General features: G+C 38.7%; 1 protein-coding gene across 1 annotated transcript; it reads left to right on the top strand.

Annotated features, from left to right (window-relative positions):
* Positions 1–3,254: 3,254 nt before the first annotated feature.
* sypb (synaptophysin b) lies at positions 3,255–25,836 on the top strand. The gene is made up of 8 exons (XM_081348287.1): positions 3,255–3,421; positions 6,525–6,590; positions 13,145–13,269; positions 15,887–16,085; positions 17,793–17,984; positions 19,267–19,405; positions 19,852–20,031; positions 24,701–25,836. The coding sequence occupies exons 1-7, from the start codon at positions 3,404–3,406 to the stop codon at positions 19,998–20,000; spliced, it is 888 nt and encodes a 295-aa protein (XP_081204413.1). The 5' UTR covers positions 3,255–3,403; the 3' UTR covers positions 20,001–20,031; positions 24,701–25,836.

Genomic DNA, 25,836 nt, shown 5'->3' with positions numbered 1-25,836 from the left:
GTAAAATTCTTCACCAACAAAACAACAACTATCAGCAGTCAGTTCTCAGCTCCACACACACACACACACACACACACACACACACACACAAGAACCCAGACCAACCTCTCCCAGGCCCAATAACCTTCTCTCCTCCTTCTCTCCGCTAACCGATGAAGAAGTATCTAAACTTCTCCTCTCCAGTCATCCTACCAGCTGTCCTCTAGACCCCATCCCCTCACACCTTCTACAAGCCATCTCTCCCACACTTCTACCAGCACTCACACACATCATCAACTCATCCCTCCATTCTGGCACTTTCCCTATTGCATTCAAGCAGGCTCGGGTTACTCCACTGCTTAAAAAACCAACGCTAAACACATAATTTGTAGAGAATTACAGACCTATCTTTCTCCTACCATTCATTGTGAAAACACCTGAAAGAGCTGTTTCCAACCAAGTAACATCCTTCTTGTCTCTGAACAACCAGCTGGATGTCAACCAATCTGGCTTCAAGAAAGGGCATTCAACTGAGACTGCATTACTGTCGGTCACAGAAGCCCTACGGTTCGCAAAAGCTGCTTCCAAATCTTCAGTCCTCATTCTCCTGGATCTGTCCGCTGCCTTCGACACTGTGAATCATCGGATCCTTATGTCCAGCCTCTCATCACTGGGCATCACAGGAACTTCCCTCCACTGGTTTGAGTCCTATCTCACAGGTCCTTCAGGGTCGCATGGAGAGGCGAGGTATCCAGAGCACATAAACTGACCACAGGGGTTTCTCAGGGCTCAGTTCTTGGACCCCTCCTCTTCTTTATTTACACCACATCACTGGGACACATCTTACAGACACATGGTTTCTCTTATGCTGATGACACACAGCTCTTCCTCTCATTTGAACCAGATGTGAACCAGATGATCCCACAGTAGCTGCATGGTTCTCAAGCTGTCTGGCGGATATCTCGGCATTGAAGAAGGAACATCACCTGCAGCTCAACCTGGCAAAGACTGAGCTTCTCGTCCTCCCTGCCAATCCGTCTCTACAGCACGACTTCACTATCCAGCTTGATTCAGCATCAATCACCCCATCGAGGTCGGTCAGAAATCTTGGAGTAACATTGGATGACCAGCTGACCTTCACAGACCACATTTCTAAGACAGCTCGATCATGCAGGTTTGCACTGCACAACATCAGGAAGATCAGGCCTTTCCTTACTGAGCATGCAACACAACTTCTCGTCCAGGCCCTGGTCATCTCTAGGCTTGATTACTGCAATGCTCTTCTGGCTGGACTTCCATCATGTGCAACTAAACCTCTACAAATGATTAATAACGCTGCAGCTCGTCTTGTCTTCAACGAGCCCAAGAGGGCACACGTCACTCCTCACCACTGGCTACCTCTCGCATCAAGTTCAAGGCATTGACGCTTGCTTACAGATCTATCACAGGCTCAGCTCCCTCCTACCTTCACTCACTCCTACGAGTCTACATCCCTACCAGAAGCCTACGATCGGTCGACAGGCCTATATCACGAAAAAATTGAAGACCGGAAGTACGTCTTTTAGTAGGGATGCGGATCTTCCGGTTAGCTCTTTACAGTGGCGGAGTCCGATAGATACCGCTGGAGCAAATCTCTCCGCAACCTGCCTGAAGTCACATATGACGATGTGGTTCGGATGGTAAATGAAAACTCTCAAGTGGAAAAGCGTGAAAGCTGAGTTATGGCTGTCTACGTCCTGACGCAGAGCAAACCGGTACACTACAACAACAGCGGCGGGCCGTTCGCCAGTTAGGTAAACGTTTCTATGGTAACAGCGAGTTGGACCAATCAGCAGACGTTGCTGCTATGCTTAGGATTGTGGGTAGTGTAGTTTTTTTCATAAGATCGCGAATAAAACATATTTTTCTTAAAACAAAGTTGATTTCATACGAACTTATAGCTTCTACAGGAGCAAAAACCTTCGTTTCACAACCTCATAGCTCCTGGTCAGTCTACCTCGGATGGTTTAGACATTATGGCTGATAATCTAAATCCTTATGGAGAAATGCTGTTGACCGGAAGTTCTGAATCCCTACTCCACGTTCCGGAAGCAGGAAGTGTGACATAGGCCTACTAGCGACGGCTCGTGGTTCCATCACAGAGAGCCACAAAATCACTTTCCATTTCCACTTTCACTTTACATTCTCATTCACGGTTCCATGATCTCCCCACCCTCATCCGGACTGCAGAATCCCTGACAACATTCAAAAGACAGCTGAAAACCTATCTCTACCTCATAAAAATAATAATAATAATCTTTCCTTTTCCTTTAATCCTCCCTTATCGGGCTTATGCTACTCTGAACAATGGCTGAACTTAGTATTTTAAGCACTTCTTGCCTCTTCACCATGACTCGTTAATTTAGTCCTAATTTGTAAGTCGCTTTGGACAAAAGCGTCTGCTAAATGACTAAATGTAAAAATGTAAATGTAGTTTTCCGAGCACTACCTGTAATTGTTTGTTGAGCTCCAATTATGGATATCAGTACATTTGTGTATGCCAACAATGGTAGAAATTTCATTAATTTAAAAATTCATTACGTTACCCAGGAATGACATTTTCATGGGGGGAAAGATCTGGTTCAACAAAAAAATGGTTAATTACATTCTTGAAATGTGAACAAAAGTGGGAAACAGTTCAAACAAACAGAAACATACAAATTAACTTATACTTCCTACCAAGTGGTTTGTTACAACGCAGTGCGTTTTCCTTTGCCTATCAGCGTGTAATACAAGAATACTACACACCCCTGCATCATCACAACAACGAAACTACATCAAACAAATCATTAAGGTTGTAAGCTGGCTGTTCGGCTCGAGTCTCGACTGGTGACACAGGTGTTGAGTGATGCTGATCCATCACTGCTCATTCATGGTGAACAGCGCCTTTTAATCTGCCGGCGCGCCAGCGGATTGGTCGCGCCGATCATGACGTCGAGCGTCCTGACGTCACAGGTATGATGGACAGCCAGATGATCCTAACAAAAGACTTTACAAATACAGGAGAGAAAGAACAAAACACACGTGGAACGTAACAAAAGAAATAACGTTTATTGATTTGCACAAGATCACTGTGTGTCTGAAAAACGATATATTTAATTTATTATAATAAATTATTAATAATTATTGTTGTTATTTATTTTGTTTGATTTATTTATTATTCATAATAATGAATTAATTAATTAGTTATTGCATTATAACCCATTATATGAAAGCAGTACAGTGTGATAAGGAGTGCAGCTGTGAAAGAAGCGCATTCCCTCAGACAGGCTGGACCGAGAGATGTATTATCCCGAGCGAGCGAGCGAGCGAGCGGGTGTCATCAGTGCTGTGACCCGGATGTCTCCACTCGTCTGATCCTCTTATCAGCGACAAGGGGACCGAGATGGATGTTGTCAACCAGGTAAGGCATTCAATCACAGCTATTCGCCTAATAATTACTCATGCACTGCAAAGTCCTCACGCTCATTCGCGTATAGGCCTAAAGGCAAAATGTTATTTGACTGACTAACATTGATTTTAACTGGACGGAATAAACGGAGTTTAAATTAATGACTTACCAGGACAAGAAAATACCTAGAGACGACGTCTCGTTGACTTTCAGGGAATCTCTGTTGGATGCAACCAAATAAAACACTACAGAAAAACCGTTAGCAATTCAAGACAATTCGCGTAAAACCGATTAATAACAATAGGGTACAATCAGTTCATTGCGATTGTGGTATTTTATACTATGGGTCGGGATATATATTACTTAGTATAAATGACTGAACTGCGCAACTATTTTCAAACAGGGAGCTATGATTCAAACTGCCTGATTAAATAATTAAAGTATTTATATTCATGGTCCCTCTTTGAGATTAGACATAAAAAGGACATGAGCTGTCCACTGGTTATTTATCTGTATTTACGTTGATGTCCAATTCGAACGAATCGTCTTTTAAACCTGTTCTTTTTAATTATTTGAACGAACCGATTCATATAACGGTCGTAAATTATTCGACTCTCTAAGGGACAACTCTGGTAGTAAAAATGTGAGTGGGTGACATCTTGGAACCGTAAACAATTTATATAACCCAAACTACGTTTTATAACCCAAATCTAACCCAAAACGTATTAAATAAAACAGTCCGAGAGAACCGATTCGCTCAAATGAATCGGACTTCAAAATACTGTTTATTCAGACAGTGTCTGTCACGTATTACATTATAACAAAACAGGGATATCACAATCTGGATTAACTGTTACTATAGATGGCAAATGGTTTGCATGGACACTAAAGAGTAAAGTGAGAGAGAAACGATTGTGCGATTGTCTGCAGTGTGCTGCATTCACTCGCGTGCTCTCTGGCCTTATGCCCGCTGCGCGAGTCAAATAAATCGGCCGGTAGCCTGTAAATGCTCGCCAGTTGCACTTTCATAAAGGAAACGTTGAGATAAGCAGCTTTGACTAATTCTAATGCTTGCAAAGTCTCCCTCTCCTCGCACGTGCGCTCTATTGGTCGCTGCTCTGTCGTCATCACTGACGTAGGTAGGGACAGTCAGGTTATTAGAGTGTATTGAGAGAGAGAAAAAATGTATTCAGAGAAAGTAGACACATGCAGCATACCTGTATGTGACTCTGTGCTCAGAAGTAATAAGCTGAAAATACTCTACATTCTACAGAAAGGCAGACAGACAGATATATACTGTAGTGTAGATACAAAGATAGATACTCTTGTGAAAAAGCAGTGTGCATAATTGTGCTGAATGTGCACTTGTAGTGTACTTCAAATCAGCTGTGAAATCAAGGAAATATACCTTATGAATTAAGTAATTGAGAATTGAGTAGTAGACCCAACAAGTTAACTCAAATATTTAAGTAAGCCAATTTAAAAAACAATATTTATGAGTTATGTGAACTTACTGTATTTCATTTTGTGTTCACTAATATAATGCTTTTAATATAAAGCAGCAAGCAGTTAGACAGTATTTAAGTCTTACTGGCTCTTGGCCCGTCCTCAACCTAACCATATTGTTAAAGAAATTAAACAAAAATAACGAGAATCTTAAAATAAAATTTGTTAATCAAATACTAATTTCTTTTTGTGAAGAAAACTTAAACAATAGATGTACCTTTTAGACCAAATATACTGTCCAACTCAAACCATCACATTTTTTTACTAAAGGGATAAGTTCACACAAAAATGAAATTTCTGTCATCATTTACTCACCCTCATGTTGTTCCAAACACGTAAGACATTCGTTCCTCTTCAGAACACTAATGCAGATCTTTTTAATGAAATCTAAGAGATTTCTGTCCCCCCATTGACAGTCTACGCAACTACTAGAATGTAGTTTTTATGACTAGATATTAACACACTTAAATACACTTAAGTACAAAGGCAGAGGAGAAGCAGGTGTGGTGGATATAATCTCAGCCATATTAACTTTATTATCCAAAACCAAATGAAAATCCAGGATAACAAGAACAAAAGCAACAGCTTTTTAAACAGTGGCTAAACTGGACAAGGATGGACAAAAACTAAAACCAAACTGAGAATTTAAATACAAAGGATATAATGAGGAGGGGCAGGTAAACATAATTGGTTACCATGGCAACACTTGAGTGGTAGGAAACATAGGAAACAAAGGAAAAAAGAACAAAAACAGAGGAAACTAGGAAAACTCCATGAAAACCAACATAAACCTAACAAAATGATTGCATTTAATATTACTTTAAACTATAATACATTTAGATTTAATTGCATTTAAATGTCCGAAAACATTACATACAGGTCCTGTTTACATCCGGTATTAAGATGGGTTTTGGCCAGTCGTATCACAAGTAGACGAGGGAGACACATTCTCGTTTACACCTGGTGTTTTAATCCGTCCACTTTCAACCAGAGGCTCTATGGGCGGGTAAATGAAAATGTATGGGTTTATTCAGATCTTTCGGTCTAATGGACAAAATAAGCTTGAGCAACATATGAACGCGTCTGGAGACGACGGAAAAACATGCGGAGAGCAGCAGTTATCGTTTCTGCAGGATCACACCGTGAGTGTGTGTTAGAAAACAGGAATGGTGAGAGAACATTGTGCTTGGTATGTTTTTCATCCTAAACTTAGGTCTTCAGCCGAGAAAGTTTAAATCCCGTCTGGCTAGAGCGCTTCCTGTAATGAATGCATTAGGTCAGTAGGAGGAGAGAAGACGGTCTTTTGTGTCTGTTCGAATGTTTACATTACAAAAGTAATCCTGTCGAATATGTTTTCGACTACTTCTGGAAGTGGTGGAAAGTGGACAAGCTCAAAACGTTTTAGAAACCGTTTACACCTGTATTTAGGTTCGTCCGCTCGTGATCCGATTGACCAAAACTCTGTGTAAACTGGGTCTCAGTTTGCTATTATATCCATAATAGGTTCTCTTAAAAGTATGCTAAGTTGTACTTCTTTTTCACATATAGATATATCAGGTTTGATGGTCTTTATAGCAGTATTGACATTATCTGTGTATTTGTTTTTCAGTTGGTCGCCACAGGGCAGTTCACAGTCATCAAGCAGCCATTAGGATTCATTAAAATCTTACAATGGGTGAGTTCATGCAGTGTGTTTTTATCTTGCTATTTTTAATCCATAACTCCTTTTCTTTTCTCTTTCCTTCATATTATTTCCTTCTAAAAACTGTAATCTCTTTAAATATGTGGGGTTGCAACTAAAACTGTAATTTTACCAAAAGCACTGGTATTAACTACAGTGAATCTAGTTTAGTTTCTCTTAATTATAGCTGGCAGTAAATACAACACACACACAAACACACACACACACACACACACACACACACACACACACAACACACACACACACACACACACACACACACACACACACACACACACACACACACACACACACACACACACACACACACACACACATGGCATTGTGCACAGCTTGTGTGGGAGGCTGTGAACAGTCACTGCTGTTGCTTACGTAATGAGAGGAGCCTGACGGTAGTTTACAAGACAAGTGATGGTAAAGACTGTTATTTACAAATCTTTAGATTCTAAGAGTTCAATTATCTTTAGAAAATGTATTTGCAAATATGTGTGTTTTTGTGCATGTTTAAAGTTGTAAAATAGGTTTGTTGGTAGATATGTGTAAGCAGGGCTTAACATTAACTTTTTTGCTCAGTGGTTTTCCAAAGTTACTAGCCACTCAGCATTTTCACTGGCCACAATTCTGACATCGATGCCATGGGGAAAAACTGGCATATAGATATTTTTAATATCATCTCATAATTTGGCAGCAGGTTTACTTTGGCTGCTGTCACTTTAAGACCTGCAGATCTTTTATACATGCGTTTTCTTTCTCAACTGTTTACATTCACTTAATACATAACTGACTGTGTTTACGTGAATACTCCCCAAGACCGGCATTTTGACATTATTTTGTGTGTATTTATCTGTTTATACCCAATAAGCAGCGAAAAAGAACTAAATTTAGTGCTGAGAGGCGGCTTTATGTGCGCGCACTTTGGGTGTGAGAACAAAATCTGTGGGAATGAGTAAAATTATGCGCAATCCCATGCTGAAATTCAAGCCCTGTTACATCAATGATATTCATCCGGTGCAAATGAAAGGAGTGAGTGAGGGGAGACGGGTTTGTGTGTCACTCGCTGTCGGAGAAATGAGAGAGCGAGAAAGCGCAGCTGGTATCGTGTTCTGCGGAAATGAGTATTGAAAGAGTTTCAGATATTTCAGTATTGATATGTATCGAAAAATCTGTATTTTTAACTACACCACATTGTGCTTAGTTTATTATTTCAGATGCCTTTTTAAAAGACTACAATTGAAAAATTTATATATTCTATATAAAATTCAACCCTCCAAAGTGGCTTGTAGTGTCCGCGTTACACGCCACTGCTGAAACACACCCACATTTCGAGGTTTGACGGTTGTTAATGTATTGAGATATTGTTTTCCTTAAAGATTTAATTCTGAGATTAAAATCTTAGATTTTACTGAGAGAAGATTTTTATAATATGTAGTATATGAAATTGTGATAGTATGTTCTAAGTTATTTAGCTTCAGTGCAACGGTAAATTTCTTCTGAAATGTTTCCATTTAGGATATAAAACTTTTGAAAAAGAAGAGACATTGATATCTAATCTGGCACATCTGTAAAGTTAACAGCCTGGGCTTTGGTTTAATGTGATATGTCATGAATTTGTGCCCATTTCTGTCTAATTTTCTCTTTAAAGCTTGCTCTAATTAATTGCTCAGAATTGGAGAGAAGTTTATAGTCACTGGACCGGAGCTGGCATGCATCCTCAGTTAACATATGGTCTCAGTTCTTCTCCAGCTAAAAAATGGCCCAATATTTAGTGGATGTTATGATGCCTTTATTGCATAAATACATTCACTTGCTATTAAACACTTAACTCCCATTTGTCAGGCGCTGTGTAGGCTGTAGTGCATGATCACAAAGGATAGCAAAAGGAGTCTTCCACTAGGAACACTAGGAACATTTTGTCCCATTGCCAAAGAGGAATCCAGGTTTGGAACAATAGAGAAAAATTATCTTGTTGTCACATAATTCCTTATTACTTTCTTTCACCATTTTTCATTCATTCCGTTATTGTTGAAAATCCTTAAAGGAACACGCCGACTTTTTGGGACTTATTCACCGTATCCCCCAGAGTTAGGTAAGTCAACACATACCCTTTTCATCACCGTGTGGGCCGTAACTCTGTCTGACGCACCCACCGCTAGTCTAGCTTAGCACAAAGACTGGAGGTAAATGGCTCCAGCTAGCATACTGCTCCCAATAAGTGACGAAATAACGCCAACATTTTCCTATTTACATGTTGTGATTTGTATAGTCACAGTGTGTACAAATAACAAGGTCACATGAGACACAGCCATCTTCTAACCGTATACATACTGGGAGCTGTATTCTCAGAAGACGAAGCACTGCTACTTCTGCGGAGTGATTTACTCCAACTCTGAGCGAACTCTCTGCTCCTCACCACGGGGCTTCTCAGGCGCTGCGAGCAAATCACTCCGCCCAAGTAGCAGTGCTTCGCCTTCTGAGTATATAGTTCCCAGTATGTATACGGTTAGAAGATGGCTGTCTCATGTGACCTTGTTATTTGACCTGCACTTATTGGGAGCATTATGCTAGCTGGAGCCGTTTACCTCCAGTCTTTGTGCTAAGCTAGGCTAGCGGTGGGTGCGTCAGACAGAGAAAAGACGAAGAAAAGGGAATGTGTGGACTTATCTAACTCTGGGGGATACGGTGGATAAGCTGAAGTCCCAAAAAGTCGGCGTGTTCCTTTAAGGAATGCTTACAAGACTCCTGCCATAATTTGAAACCCATCCTAAATGGCAATTATCTTACAGCAAATAATTCAATTCAATTCACATTTATTGTATAGCGCTTTTCACTATACACATCGTTTTAAAGCAGCTTTACAGAAAATGCACACGCCTACATTACAATTTAGAGTGATCTGTTATCAGAGGTGACTGTGTCCAAGTTATATATCTCAGAAATGTACATATACAAATCACACAGTTAGCTAACAATGTCTTAATTTAAGGCAGAAACAATGAGCTTGTTAAAGTAAAGAATACATGTTGTTAACAAATGATTAGGATATATATAACATTTTAAAACTACAGCATCACAAAGCAAAAGCCTAGATGGGAACACATAATTCCCAACTGGACCAGCAGGATAAAATGCTGCCGTTTCAAAAAGAATTGAAAGAAAATGTGTGGGGATTTTAAAAGTCTTAAAACTCCCTCTGGGATTTCCTTGAACAAATCTGCAAGACATTATTCCAATACAACTCGAGCAGCTTTCTGTTAAAGATTACACAATATCCAGTAGGATTCTAGGAATCAAATTATGATCTTAAATTCCTATCGGATGTTTTGATTCGTTTGATTTTTGGAATTTACTAATTATTTTCAACATCCGTCAAGCTAAAGTAGCCCCGACTTTATTAAAGCAAAAGTGTTTTTTACTTTCTGTTGTATTTATGTATTATGTATTTATATTATCTGCCCTTTTGCCTTCTCACAAATATAATCACTCAGTGTAAGTAATAACCCATTTCGTTTCCTGAGACACTCAGTCAGCCCAGAATAATGAAGTGTTGTGTTTATTTTATCTGGTGCTTGTCTCATAATACATAATCAGTTACTATTTTTTGTGCTGAGCTTCACAAGTTGCATAGAAGTTGTCCATTTGAGTCTGTCTGTGCACATGTGCTGTATGACTGTACTTAAATTCGAGTGAGCTGCCTAGAAAATTTAGGAGCATTATGGGAGCATTTATGCTGTGTTGCAATTAAAAATGCACAGGGTCAATACTAAAAAATATTGTTAAAATTTGTTCAATGTAACAAATACTGTTCAATGTAATAAAAAATTGAGCAAGTGACCAAATGTATGATTGTGATTGAAATAAAAACAGTTGTTGTTTCCACGAGGAATGGTTTAGGTTAAAAAATAAAAGGTTAACAAAATACTAATAAATCAATGGTAACATTTTAACTCTCCTATGTTGAAAGTAAAATGTTGAAACAGCATTGCGATATCAATGTTGATTTGAAATGTTTTTTTTTGTTGTTTTTGGTTTTTTTTGAAAAGTAAAAATGGCCATTCGATCTTTATCCATGTTGCTGATAAATTTTGTATATATTCAATGGATATTTCACCTAAGAATTCTGTCATTACTCGCCCTCATGTCGTTCCAAACTTGTATGAATTTCTTGATTCTGCAAAACACAGAAGAAGATATTAAAAAATTGTCTTTGTGTTTTTTTTGTCCATACAGTAGGCCTACAGGTCAATGGAGACCAATGTTGTGCTCTTTAATTCTTATGAGAGTGTCACGCCATTAGCTTAGCAACATGCTAATGCCAAACTCTACTGAAATAAACTGTGCGCTGAGGGCTATTTGTGGCACGCCTTTGGAGAGCGTTCCTAATCGTCACTTATTCAGTGGTGGCTAGGAGGCAGATACCAACGGAGGCCGCTCACTTTGTTTTGGAACAGAGCTTATTTGTGTGTGCGTGTGTAAATGTGCGTGTGTAGAGTGATGTGTAGTAGATCAGCACAGTGTGTGTAGTGACAGATGGTAAAGCACCTCAGTGAGATTAATAGCCGGATTTTCTATTCAATCGGATCTTGCTGCAGTGAAGGGAGGGTGTGGTAAAAATACTCCGACTAATCTGTGTGTGTTTGTGTGTGTGTTTGTCTGCATCATTGAGACACCAGTGCTAGTAGGTGTTATTGTGTTAATTGTGATAATTCGTTAACGCCTCTTGTTTGTCACCTCATCTCATTTATATCTCAGTTTCCATGACAACAGGTACAACAGTGACCTGGATGCAGTGGCTGTATATCTTTGAACCGTGCAGATTAGCAGATATTGTATTATATATTTTATATGTGGGGTGATATACAAAACAGATGGTGAATTAAGACAGAAACATGAACCATTCTCATTTCTGCATTTTCTCTTCATTTTATATTTGATATGAAACTCCCTTCTTTTTATTGACATTATTAAATTAGAGTTTTACAAGTGAAATGTCTGTTTTTTTGTTTAAATGTTTTTACCTTCATGTGATGGTTAACACTATTCAAAAATTGGGTTCTGTAAGAAATTAATACTTTTATTCAGCAAGGATGCATTAATTAATGCATTCATTCATGCATTCATTAATTTCTATTTCAAATAAATGCTGTTCATTTGAACTTTCTATTCATGAAAGAATCCTGAACAAAATGCATCACAGGCTTCCACAAAAATATTAAGCAGCACAACTGGTTTCAACACTGACAATAATCAGAAATGTTTCTTGAGCAGCAAATCAGCACATTAGAATGATTTCTGAAGGATCATGTGACACTTTTAAAATATATTCAAACAGTAAACAAGTCTTTTAATTTGTAGTAATATTTTGTGGTCTACATATTTGCATATTACTGTGATGTCTTGTTTAATATAATCAAAAAAGCTTTTCCTAACCAGTGCTATAGGCTAGTAACCAGTAACTATATTGCATGACACTAGCATAATAGTTAAAAGCTCGTATCCGGCCTGGAAGAGAGTTTGGTTTATGGTTAGGGTTAGGGTTTGGAGACACCATTTTGGAAATAAATGTAGTAGCCTTGATCTGCTAGTCGGGGGTCTTTCATGCAGAGACTCGCCTCATGTGTTTGCAATTTGCATAATGATGCATTTAAAAGTTAATGACCAAACGTATCTTTACAAAAGTTCACAATCCTGTTGCAGATTAAATATAATGTGGATAACACTGAATAAATATCTTTTTGTCAGGTTAGATTGTGATTATTAATCACTCAAATCACCTCTTTATCTAAACCTCTTAACCGTGGGACTCGCACATCCGCCATGTTTGTAGTTTTTAATACTTTTATGTGTTTGTAGTTCTAATTAAATCCTCGTCCAACACGCAATGGGTTTGTGGGCAATATTAGCTGTTAGAGTTTGCACGGATCTGCTATTCATTCGGATTGTAACCGGAAAAATTAGACCATCCGGGTATCTTTGGAATACCCAGTTCAACATTCTACGATTTGGGACACACTAATTCTATTTTTGAATACTATTTAGGATGGACAGTATGCAAATTGATTTATGAGAGAGTCATTAAATCATTCATTCAAACAAATTTTTATTTTATTTTTTATAATTCATTCAGATTCATTGAACAATTTAAATAGACTGCACCAATTACCAGTTTGACAAAACCTCTAGTAAATGACATGTTATTTTGTTTAGTTGTCTGCTCAGAATCATGGGAGAAATTATGATCTCTGTTTGAAACCAAAAAAATTGTTATTCTCAATTTATCCAGAATTGTGCACCTCTAGCTGACAGGAAAAAAAAAGGTATATTTATGCTGTTAATTTTTTTTTTTTTACGATTTATTTGTTGCTTGCAAAAACACAGTGAAAACAATAGGATATTTATTATATAGATTGTACGTTGTATATGGGCGTTTTCAGTACACACATTTCATGCTAATTGCCATTCTTTATTGCACACTTATTTACTAATAGTAAATACTATAACAACTGACTCTCTTTCTTTCTCCTTCTCAGTTCTTCGCCATCTTTGCGTTCTCCACCTGTGGCGGTTACTCTGGAGTGTTTCGTCTGAGTGTGGAGTGCAAGAACCGCACAGAAAGTGACCTGAACATTGAGGTTGAGTTTGAATACCCGTTCAGGTCAGTGTTCCACTGCCATTCCTGTCATATCAGGTCACAGGGCAGCAGACACAAGTCCTCAATAAATATCAACAGTCTTCCATTCTTTAATTGATGTGTTTGATTCACCTAGTTGTAAAGAAAGATTATATCATTTCATTTTTATAGATTTTCTTCTCTATTTTTTAATGCAATGTTTTTGGAGATATTTTTATTTATTTATTTATTTACCTGTAAATTACTAGATTTTATCATTAATTTAATTTAATAATATAATTTAAGCACATTCTTCACATTCTTTCACTTAAATACAAAATAACGCTTCATTACACGCTAAAACAGCTCAAAAAGTCTCATATTGGGTGTCTTTGCTGACCTCTTGTTCAAAGAAATATAATTATTGCCACTAGATGGCCTTATTGCTCTCTTTGGAGCAAATGAACTGTTCCCCTGGGTCCTAAAGTCAGTTTCTCTTATAATATTAAAATTATTACCATTTATTTTGCATTTGTGTGCGTGTTCTGCATTGTAAATGTGTTCAAATCTAACCACGAGACTGTGCCATAATTTTGTTTTTGATAAATAATAAAAAAAAAAATCCCCATTTCCCATTCATTCCTATAGGGGTCAAATTGACCCACGAGGGAAGGATTTGTTACTGTTTTTAATACAAGCACATAAACTCCTCGAATCCAGTGATTTTTTTGTGTGTTCCAAGTCCAAGTGCGACAAAAGTCCTAATGTCTTGGACCACTCCAATGAACGCTCAATTTTTATTACAACCTGCCATACTAGTCATTAGTTTTATTTTGTGTGAAACGTGTCGAGATCCACCAATAGCAAACCTCAACCATACAACTGATTCATGATGGACAAAATCAAGTCCCGCCCTACATTTTTTCTTCTTCAAGAAACCGTTTCACTCGGATATACAATAGGAAAGAAAAGACTATTCCAACCTTCGTTTTACACCGACTTTAAAGGGTAACTCGCGTCAAAATGCAACCTAGGGTCTTTTTGTTAATCTACCCGAGGCAAACTTTCGTTTAAAAGCATAATTAGAATGGACGCCACTTTTAAGTTTGACCGTATTTTCTTTTTCGCCAAATTGCCTTTTGAATGGGAGTGCTTGGGGCACTTCTATGATAGCATCAAAATCGCTATTTTTAAAACACTAAGAAGGCTCGACACAACATGAAACTTTGCTCGAAGTATCACCAGGGGCTCTACACATGAACTCGAGCATTGAGAACATTGTTTGTGTACACAGAGTTTACTAACAAGAAAGATTTTGTCCACCGGCATTTTGTCAGTCAAAAATAGTCGATCTCCCAATGCACCGTAACAGGGAGGAGAGTAAAGATGGAAAGCTCCTAAAGCTTAGTTCCATATAAATTCACGGATAATTTGTTGTTTTGTCGTTAGTGAAAATCAATTTTGACCTTGTATTTGAAAAAGGATCCTCATATAAGAAACAATACTAAAATTCAGAGTCAGTTCATTTGCATTCGGAAATCGACTATTTTTGACTGACAAAGTGCCGGTGGACAAAATCTTTCTTTTTAGTAAACTCTGTGTACACAAACAATGTTCTCAGTGCGCGAGTTCATGTGTAGAGCCCCTGGTGATACTTCGAGCAAAGTTTCATGTTGTGTCGAGCCTTCTTAGTGTTTTAAAATCATCAGTGCCCCATGCACTCCCATTCAAAAGGCAATTTGACCGAAAACAAAAATACAGTCAAACTCAAAAGTGGCGTTTCCATCCTAATTATGCTTTTAAACGAAAGTTTGCCTCGGGTAGATTAACAAAAAGACCCTAGGTTGTATTTTGGTGAGAGTTATGCTTTAAAGTGTCTATAGGGGCTTTCGCACCGGAGAAACCTTTTCATATTCGCGTTTTCGCACTGCAGGAACTGGGAATGATTTTAGTTCTAGGAACGCCTTTTGGGGGAACTAATTTAGCTCCTACTTCAGAGTAGGGACTAAACCAGCACTATAGGAACTACCAGTGACGTTAATTTACGCTGATTGGCCGAATGTGTGCGAAACACCAGCACCTGCCATTTTAAAAAAAGCTGTGTAAACACACAGATTATAGCCTATATATTTACTCCAGAAACTAACTCTACGAACATGGAAAACAGTGATGGACCTCTTAACCTTTCGCGCTAAGGAGAAAATTCAACGCAACTTTGAGGGGACCAAGCGAAACATGAATGTATTTCTCCTCAGATAGCGACATGGGGCATTAACCACACGGCAAACGCTAATACTTAGATAGGACTTTTAAACAGATCGTAAACTAATGAAGACGGAGAATGGGAACACTGTGTGCTCGGGCTCTGGCGTTCTCAGCGCCGTCAAAATAAAAGTCACAACAACAAGCGTGGCTTACGTCACTTCAGAGTTTCTACTGCCGATGTGAATGCAACCAGGAAAATGGCCCTAGGGGAACATTTATTTCTCAGGGAACCACCCTAGTTCCTACAACTAAGTTCCTAGAACTGCCCAGTGCGAAAGGGGCTCATGATTCCATAGGAGAACCTTTTAAATTGATTCACCTGAATGCGCACACTCTCACACATTGGTCAAGCGATTTAAACTTCTGACAGACATTTACCATGTGTCTTTCTCCACAGACTGCACCAGGTATGGTTTGATGCTCCTTCATGTAAAGGGCCGGAACCTGAACGTCTCTTTCTGGTGGGAGACAACTCTTCGTCTGCTGAGTTCTTTGTCACCATTGGTGTCTTTTCCTTCCTTTATACAATGGCAGCCATGTCCGTGTACATCTTCCTCCTGGAGAAGTACCATGAGGGAAACAAAGGAGCTCAGGCTGTGAGTCTTCTTGCAGTCTCTTTCCTGTGAGGCAGATAGCCTTATGTGCCATTTTGAAATCATGAGATTAAAATGTTAAATTCAGCTGATATACATTTTCCTTGAGCATAATCAGCATAAAACTGAATGACTTAAATGAGAGAAGAAAAAAAACCCTGCAAATCAGGTTTATTGGCAACATTTACAGACTTTCAGCTGTTTGCAATGAACAAATCGAACAAAAGTAATTGAAATAGCTCAGCACAACAAATCAGCATACATGGGTATGCTTGGGATCATTGTCCTGATGGAACTTCCTCACTGATGGCATGACGTTTTCTCTTAGGATTTCCTGATACTTCAATGAATCCATCTTGCCTTCCACACGCTGCAGGTTTCGAGTGCCAGAGGATGCAAAGCAGCTCCAGAGCATCACCGAGCCACAACATGCTTAACTGTAGACAGAGTGTATATTTCAGCATATGCTGCAATATATATTCTTCTTCCTGCAGACATACCACTGATCCATATAGGGCTGAAAAATTCTGTGGCTTTTTTAAATGATTTTGAGCACTTTTCTTGTTCTTTTGGGTCAGTTGTGGTGTACGTTCAGATATTTCATGTGTTCTAGCTCAAGCACACCTGGTGCAAGTAATGAAGCCCTTGATTAGTTGCTGAGTTGTTGAGACAACACCTGCTTTGCAGAGTTGTGCTGTTGTGAGGGATTCTATTCAGGGGGTTGAATAATTTTGAGACTGCAGAAGTCATTAAAAGTTGCATGTTAAGTTGAAAGTTCAATTACTTTTGTTTGATTTGTTCATTGCAAACAGCTGAAAGTCTGCACATTTTGTCAGTAAACCTGATTTGCAATGGGGGTTGAATAATTTTGATTACAACTGTATATTTTTCTTAATGTTAGTTTATAAAAATACAACTGTTCTTTGTTAATGTTAACAGAGACAACTTTTGATTTTAATAGTGTATCAGTAAATGTTGATTTTAACATTAACTAAGATTAGCTGACTAATGCTAACATTAGAATGAGATTAAGAATAAATTCATGCGTGTACGCATATGTTGGGAACTAGGCACAGATTTTTTCGTGAGAAGTTCCCCTGTGTTTATAATCCATGCAATTAATAGCAAATGAGACCCATTGTTTTGAAAATTGTTCTAAATGTAAAAATATCAGTATCAGCCACTCAGAATCTATCCTGCTTTAAAGAGCATGTGCATTTAAGGCGAAAGATGATAAAACTTCAGCACACTTATAATAAACAGAACGTTAACATGCGTGGGCGTGGGCGTGGACGCTAATCTAGTTATAGTAATAGTATTTGTAATTTTTTTTTGGTTCACGTAATTATAGTAAACTAATGTTAACAAATTTAACCTTATTGTAAAGTGTTACCAAAAATTTTAATAACCTATGATATTTTGTTAACCCATGTTACATGTTTTGTAACATTGTTGCATGTTACATTCAAAATATAATGTTGCAACACTGAAGATCAGTGGAAAATGTCTAACATGCCTTAACTAACAAATCTGTTTGAACCGTAAAGTCTATCCCTTTAAATATTATAGATTTTAAAGGGGGAAATGTCACTGCATTATAGTGTGGCAGTAAACACATATAATTTTTTTTAATATCATATAACCTATTAAAATGTAATGGTGATTAGTATTCCAATGAAAAAAAAATAATAATTTGGTTTTGTTCTACAGGATTTTGTGGTGACAGCTATTTTTACCTTCATGTGGTTGGTAAGTTCAGCAGCGTGGGCTAAAGGTCTCTCGGATGTTAAGAGGGCAACTGACCCCGATGAGGTCATCAATCTCATCACTGCATGTGATCATGAGGATAACCGCTGCAAAGAAATCCATGAGCCTGTGGTTTCCGGCCTGAACACATCTGTGGTGGGTACAGTCACTATAAATAATGCTATTATGCATATGTATTAAATGTATTTCTAGAATTTGATAATGACACGTGGGCAGTTGAGAAAGGTTGGACATTATGTTTATGAGCAATGACGAAATTATGTTACTCCTGTAAAATACTGTAGTCATGCATTGATAATCAATCATTATGCTCCATTATACTCTGTTATATACAAACTCAGCCAGCAAGTGACCAACCTTCAATGTTGAAATGTGGTTAAAATAATGTTATAAATGTTTCAACATTTAAATGAAGTTTTATGTAACAAAGTTCGGGAGGAGCATGTTCAGGTAATCATCCAATCAGCACAAGAAGAAGCCAGTATAAATAAAGCCTTCCCTTACCTCCTGTCTCATGACTAATTTCTCAGCATCCCGCCACCACCCCATCACCTCACATTCGGCTGGGTCTGCTCATAGATACCTATGATCTATACATTTATAGGGGGGAGTACTCTGGGGTCGGGCTGAATTCTGAGCTCGGAGCCCTCCCCCCGGACAGCAAGCCAAAAGAAAGAACTGATTTTGAACTGCCTCAAACTAGTCGTCAGTAATGCCAGTCTTACTTTCTGCAAGTGCAGAGGAAGCCTCCGAAGCTTAAATTAATATATGGTAATGGGTGTTTTGTTTCCGAAGTGCTAAAAGTGGTAGACCAATCACAACAGACTGGGCCATCTGACCAATCAGAGTAGAGCAGGCTCTCGGAAAGGAGGGGTTTAGAGAAACCGAATCCTTTATCGAACTGTGAGAAAAAAGGTAATTCTGCAATGTATATTTATAAATAAAAGTGTTTTTTGTTTTGTTTTTTACCGTAGATGCATGTAAATCTATTGGAGGATACCTCCAAAACAAAATTAGGAAACTTTAGGAAGCTCTTTAATGCTAAATAAAGGCAAAATATTTACCTGTATAAATCAACAATATTTTAATTCACCTATGTTAAAAAAATCAACGTTGATCCATGTTTTGAACAATCATCCATATTGTTTTCGTTAATTGAAGAAAAAAAAAACTGAAATAAAATATAAATACTGTAAAAAAAAAAAAAAACTTAATGCAGATTTCGCCTAGGCTACTAACTGAAAATAAACCAAGATTAGTTGCAGCGTCCAGTGATAAAATCAGTATGTATTCTTATTCTAATGAAACTGGCAGTATTTTCATCAGGTAAAACAAGGTGTAGATGTTTTTGGGCATACAAATGAATGCACACAGTATGTGCAAGTAACCATTTGGCTTGTTTCTCTTATACCTGCAGGCGTTTGGGTTCTGTAATGTTGTGCTATGGGCAGGGAACCTGTGGTTCGTCTTTAAGGAAACCGGTTGGCTTACAGCCTTTGCTGGCACTTACGCAGCCTCTGGAGAGAAGCAGCCAGCACCGGACTCCTTCGGCCAGGGTGGGCACAACTAAAAGACTGAAAATTAAAGCATGGAATTCACATAAATTATTATGCTCTCAGTGCATAAGTTCATATAAGCTTATGTATTATTACTACCAAGATTTTTGTTGCTGTTATTCATGTTAGTGTGAATCTCAAGAAGAAATGAAGTCAGTATTACAGTAATGAGGATAAAATAATATGATTTGAATAATATGCTTAATTGTCATTATAATAATGTCAGTGCAAAAATGACATTTGAATGATCCTACAAATAGGCTTATCTTCTGTATCCAAAGTATAATTTTAATTTTTAATTTCTGATACATAATCTTGACAAGGTTTATAAGATTCACCCTAATAGAACTTTCAGGATAATTGTCATTTGAAATTTTTGACATTTTAAGGCTTGAAAAGGTCATCATCCTATTTAATTATATTCTCTTTTAAATGTATTTTTCTAGGCTATGGACAAGAAGGTTATGGACAGGACCCTTACGCTGGCTCTCAGGGCGGTTACCAGCCCGAATACGGCCAACAGGGCGAAGGTGGCGGTTACAACCAAGGAGTGTATGGTCAGGGTGAGCCCACCTCCTTCTCCAATGAGATGTGAGCCCGGCTCCGCTGGCTGAAGCTCTGCACTGGTGAGTGAACAAGCTGTAAGTGTACAAGACGTTTCCTTTCAAAGTGGAACTTCGACGCTGCGTCATGGAGTTGACACTATAGGGAACATCTCGGTTAATATTGTAACGTACGTTCCCTGATGGAGGAAATGAGACGTGGTGTCGATGACTGACACTAGGGGTTGCACTAGGGGTAGACATGCATTTTGAGCATAAACTGCCTTGGCAGTTTAAATATGCTATTATGAGTCTGTAGCCAATGCTTAAGCGAGTTCAGCATTGTGAGACGTGAAGTCTAACTCCATCCCGAGAAAAGAGATGCTTTGCACTGGGGAGAGCTTGCTCTTTTCCCAGTTTACCTGAAACCCCAAACTGCTAAGGTGTATGAGCACCAACCCTAATCCTGTGTGCACACAACAAATCTTGAGAGTGAGCTAGGATCAGCCAGTCGTCGAAATAGCCAAGGGCCACTTCCCTTAACGGGGTAAGGGCAGCCTCTGCGATTTTGGTGAAGACTCGAGGTGACAGGGACAGCCCGAAAGGGAGGACCTTGTACTGGTATGCCCAACCCTCGAAAGCGAACCGAAGATGTTAGGATGTGCTTGTGTGATAACATCTTGAATGAGAGCTTGTGCAGCACCTGATTCAAAAGTCGGAGGTCTAAGATTGGTGGTAACCCACCGCCTTTCTTTGGTATGTTGAAGTAAGGGAAACTCTTCTTCATCTCGGATGGAGGGACAGGCTCTATTGCTTCCTTCGCCAATAGGACTGCAGTTTCTGCACGCAGGACAGGGCATATTTGCCTGCCACTGAGGTGAAGAGAACTCTAAACCTGGATGGGGGCCTGGCGAACTGAATCACATAGCCAATTCTGAGCCAGTACAACCAATTGGTAAGTGCTAACTAGGCCTCCGAACTCTGTGGCTGTGGGTGTACTGGAATACCTACCTTTCTCCGTAAGCTTCAACTAGAACCGGCATGTTCTCGCAATGATAATATGAGCCATCCATGAAAGCTGTCTCAGCGTGTTTTTGACCCAGACACGTGAGACAAAGATTGTTGCCGTCTGAGGACAAGAGATATTGGCCGCACTGAGAAACACTCAGGCGGAAAGGTGACTTTACAAAGATGCTCTTCATCTGTGCTTGCTCTTTTAGCGTAAAAACTCTTTTAGAGGAAACTGCTCATTCATGCTTGCTGAAGCGCCCAGGATAACTTTCTCTGCACTTATTCATGCCTTTTTCCACAAGAAAGTCTGCTGCAATGCGCCGTAACACCAGCAATTTGCTTCCTTTTCAGAGGATGAATGGATTGAGTTTGTGTATAGATGACACCCACTCGGCTCCAAAAAACAAATCTGAACGAGTGCTGTGAATATGCATAAAGGGCATAGCATAAACTGACTCCATGGATAACTTATCCGGAGTCAGAGTACATCAACCCCAAGGGATCATTCAAAATATAGACTGTATAGTGGCGGCATTCCCTAAGCCAATATCTTCCAATAGTAAGAGAAGATACCCAAGCTTCTATTCTCTATAGCAGGGGTGTCCAAACTCAGTCCTGGAGGGCCACTGTCCTGCAGAGTTTAGCTCCAACCCCAATTAAACACACCTGAACCAGATAATCAAGGTCTGATTATCTGGTTCAGGTGTGTTTAATTGGGGTTGGAGCTAAACTCTGCTGGACAGTGGCCCTCCAGGACTGAGTTTGGACACCCCTGCTCTATAGCAAGGTAGTCAAGTCAAGTCTAATAAAGGGAGTATGTCAACTTCAACCTTTGATATTACCACTACTTCCAAGGGGAGAATGCAAACTTCATGAGAAGGTATGCTGCGACAATGCTCAAGATCAGGGAAGAAGGAGGTGGTAACGAGTGAACATTCAACGTAAAACTTTAATCACAAAATAAACAAACAACAAAACAAAACGACTGTCGGCCTCATGGACAACTGTCGCATATAAACGCAATAAAACACAACATAAAGTCCAGGTCTGGTCCTCTCTCACCCTTCACTGTTGTTACTCCTCTGTTTTTCCTTCCGGAGCTCCTCCGTGGGACTCGAGACGTTCAACATAAAACTTACACATAATATAATTGCCAAAGACTCTTGCCACCAAATCCCAACCCTTACGGAAACTGCAGGGGAGCTTCAGCTCTACTTAATTACAGTAGAGGAATTAGGGGAGATCGCTCACGCCCTGCCTGAGCACAGATAATTTTTCAGGATCCAAAAAAGACTCCATTCAGTTATAGAGTGCTACAATAACAAGGAGGCTACCAGACAAACTACCTCTACTTGTCAGGGTCTTAGAACATTAATCATACTAGAGAGAATTTACTCTAAAGGGAAGCAAAAACACTACTTTAAGACCCAACAACGGTTGGGGAGGGAGGTAATACGTTAGTTTACCCAACTCAACCCTAAGGGGTATCCTAAAAAGCAGCTTATCAAAGGGAGCATGCAAGGCACTAAAACCTCAGGCTACAACTTTCAATGTTGTCGCTCCTCTAAGGGGAAGCTTACATCTCTACTTGTACTCATCAGGAAAGGGAGGGAAATGTAATAAAGAAAATGAAAATAACTCTCATCACTTAGACTCTAAACCCCAAGGAAGCCCAGGGGAGCTTAGGCTCTACTTAAAGACTTTACTTTTAGTGCTTCGTCTTTTTCTATTAGCACTAGCATTAGACCATAAGTATGCGAGATAACAAGGAGGGATGCCCCACAGGAAAACTTTTTCTACTTTGTCTACTATAAGCATTGTCAAACCAGGTCCATAGAAGATCACCCACCCAAAGTCGAGCTATATCCCTGCTTCAAGACCAAACAATAGTTGGAGAGGGAGGCAAACAAAAATAAAAGGAACTATACTACCCGCCTAATTTCGTTCACTTTGCATCAAGCTTTAGGGCCATCCAAAGAGGAGATATGATCCAACCACTATTCAGACAGGGAAGCAAACAAGAGAAAGGCAGGCTGGCCAATAACTCTCATCCACCATACTCCAAACCAAGGAGGCTGCAAGGGAGCTTATGCCCTTTTCAAAAACCCCAGTACACACGAGAGCAGCTCGGCCCTGACTTAAGTAAAGGCACTTCTCCAGGACCTGCTATAGCTAGCTCTTTACTCCAGCACTAACTATAGTATCCAATAGATAACCAGGAGAGATCTACCTCTACTTTTCAGGTTCTTGAACCTGGGTCTTACTAGAGAGGCCTATAAAGCACCCATCCAAAGAGGAGAATATATGCCTGCTTCATGACATAATAGTAGTTAGGGAGGGAGGTAAATGAAGTAGAGGGTATCTATACTGCCCTACATAACTCCATTCCCCCTGGCTCAAACCTTAGGGGGTATCTGCAATGCAACCATCCACAGAGACGTGTACAATTCTACTTTAGACCTTAACATAGGGGAGAATATAGCTCAAACCTGGAAAAGATACTTCAGGACATCAGAGTGGAGCAAGAGAGATGCCAGTGACAATCAACCTCTGCCTACAACCACTGACAAATGCCACTCTCACCTTGGGGGGTATGTGAAGCTGAAGTATCTTTGCCGAAAACATGCCGGCATACATAAGCAATCAAGCACTGCTCAGCAATATGAAATAAGTGACAGAAAGAGTGGATTCAGATTCCTGATTTTTCTAACCAAAAACGCAAACGAACAAGCGGCTCCTGAAGACAAAAAAGCTGATGGCGTGTATTACAGGTACCCTTTAATACTCACAGGCGCTGCGCTCCACATTATGACGTCATGGACGGCCGTATGCCAATGATTATTGGCTTTTGTTTACACATGCTTCAGACACGGGTAATACTAATGGTGTCAACCATAGTGTCAACTCCATGACGCAGCGCCGAACTTCCACTTCAAAAGGGAACAAAATATGAAACAAGTAACATTTTGGTATTTGATCTACTTTCAACATTTTTACTGCATACATACATCCATACCATACAGGGTGGTCCAAACATCTGTGTCCAATAGGCCTACAAAAGATGCATGCAACATTTTTTTAAATATAATTTAATAAAATGTATTACATTTATAAATTATATTATCAGCATGCATATTTGAGTAAAAAGTATAATTGAAAAATCAACATGTATTTGTTATTTTACCTTTTTTAATGATGGCGGCTCTTGAGCTGCCTGTTTTCTATTTGAATATATTTTAAAATGTAGTTAATTCCTGTAATGGCAAAGCAAAACTTTCAGCATCATTACTGCAGTCTTCAGTGTCACATGATCCCTTAGAAATCATTCTAATTGATGCTCAATAAACATTTCTTATCCTAATCAATGTTGAAATCATATTTTTGTAGACATCATAATTTTTTCAGGATTCTTTGATGATTAGAAAGGTCAAAAGAACAGCGTTTAATTGAAACTTAATTTAATTGAAAATTTTGTAACATTATAAATGCCTTTACTGTCACTTTTGATCAATTTTATGTGTCCTTGCTGAATAAAGGTTTTGTTTTGCCATTATAACTTTTAAGAAAATGCCCAGTATGCTGAACCTCCTGTATATTGTACACTACACTGTGCACAGTACACAAAAAATATAGATTATACATAGTCATATATTTTTAAATTGAATACAATAATGATGTTTTTATTTTGTTGTTTTAACATTTATACACATTTTCATTGATAAAAATGTTCAATTCTTTGCAGATCACAGCAAGAGGACGTCGTGTGATCAGCCAGCATGGAAACTACTAGCTATGTTTCCACTGTCTTCAGTTGGTTTAAAGGGAAGGGGGTGGGTGGTATTAAAGCACATATAAGAAATCTTTTCAGGGTTGATATTAACATCATAACCAAGAGGAAACAATTGGGAGCCAGGAGGAAGTGAGACCCTAATTTCAACATACTATCTATTACATGGAATCCAGCAGGAGATTATCCATCCGATTATAATGAGGAAAAACTTGAATATGCTACCAAAAAAATTACGGAAACCTATGATGTATATGTTATGTTCGGGGAGCCGTTTGAATGAATTATAGTAACTGAATGTGTTTTTCTGTGGTGTAAATATGAATGAATTAGATACACTGTATTGTGAATTTAACTTATTGTTGCTTTTTTTGTGATTCCATTTGTAGTCCCCACATTTGTTTTTATTTCCCCTATATCTTACCACTTCACCACCTCAATCATTCAACCCATGGTGAGAGATCTGACCTTCAACCTCCCACTGAATGTTTTTTTTCTTTCTTTTTTATTTGTGTGAAACATTTGAAAGGTTCGTAAGAACACAACGATTAAGTAGTATACAAGTTCTGTATTTGTCAAGTGTTAACAAAGGTCAGTAGTCTTAGATAAAACTGGTAGGGAGAGAAACCAAGTAACAGAAAAGTTTAAGAACAAAGTGAAACAGAAAAGTATGTGAACAAATTATGCACATGCACAAGATATATTTCCTTTTATGTTTTGGTTATATGTCCAAACTTTTATAATTCAAAGCACAAATATATTTTTGGTGCTATAAAAACGGCTTGTAGGAGAACACAGTGAACGCTTCACTTCAGTCATGGGTGCTTCAGTACTTGATTGTTTAGTTTTTCTAGTTCTGTGAAACGCCACTGATGCTCTTATTCAGACATGAGTGTGAATGACCCCTTTATATTCTTTCTGAAAAGATTTCCATGTGTTTTGGCTTTTCGTTCACACTGATATGTGTATGTTTTTATGCTGTCTCTGTCTCTCTGCCTTTACATGAAGGTCCATATTGCTTTCTTTCTCTCCCTCATTATAACATCTGATAATGCAAAATAAAATAATGTTAGAGAATGACGAGTGATGAC

The sequence above is a fragment of the Scardinius erythrophthalmus genome (genome assembly GCF_964197995.2).
Source record: "Scardinius erythrophthalmus genome assembly, chromosome: 20".
NCBI lineage: Eukaryota > Metazoa > Chordata > Actinopteri > Cypriniformes > Leuciscidae > Scardinius > Scardinius erythrophthalmus.
Note: the sequence above shows the minus strand (reverse complement) of the source record. Positions and strands in the feature narration are given on the sequence as shown.

What these genes read in the sequence shown, in the direction of transcription:
- sypb (XM_081348287.1), top strand. An exon ending in GAAACAAAGGAGCTCAGGCT is followed by an intron (nt 16,086 to 17,792) that starts GTGAGTCTTCTT and finishes TTTGTTCTACAG; the next exon opens with GATTTTGTGGTGACAGCTAT. An exon ending in CCGGCCTGAACACATCTGTG is followed by an intron (nt 17,985 to 19,266) that starts GTGGGTACAGTC and finishes TTATACCTGCAG; the next exon opens with GCGTTTGGGTTCTGTAATGT.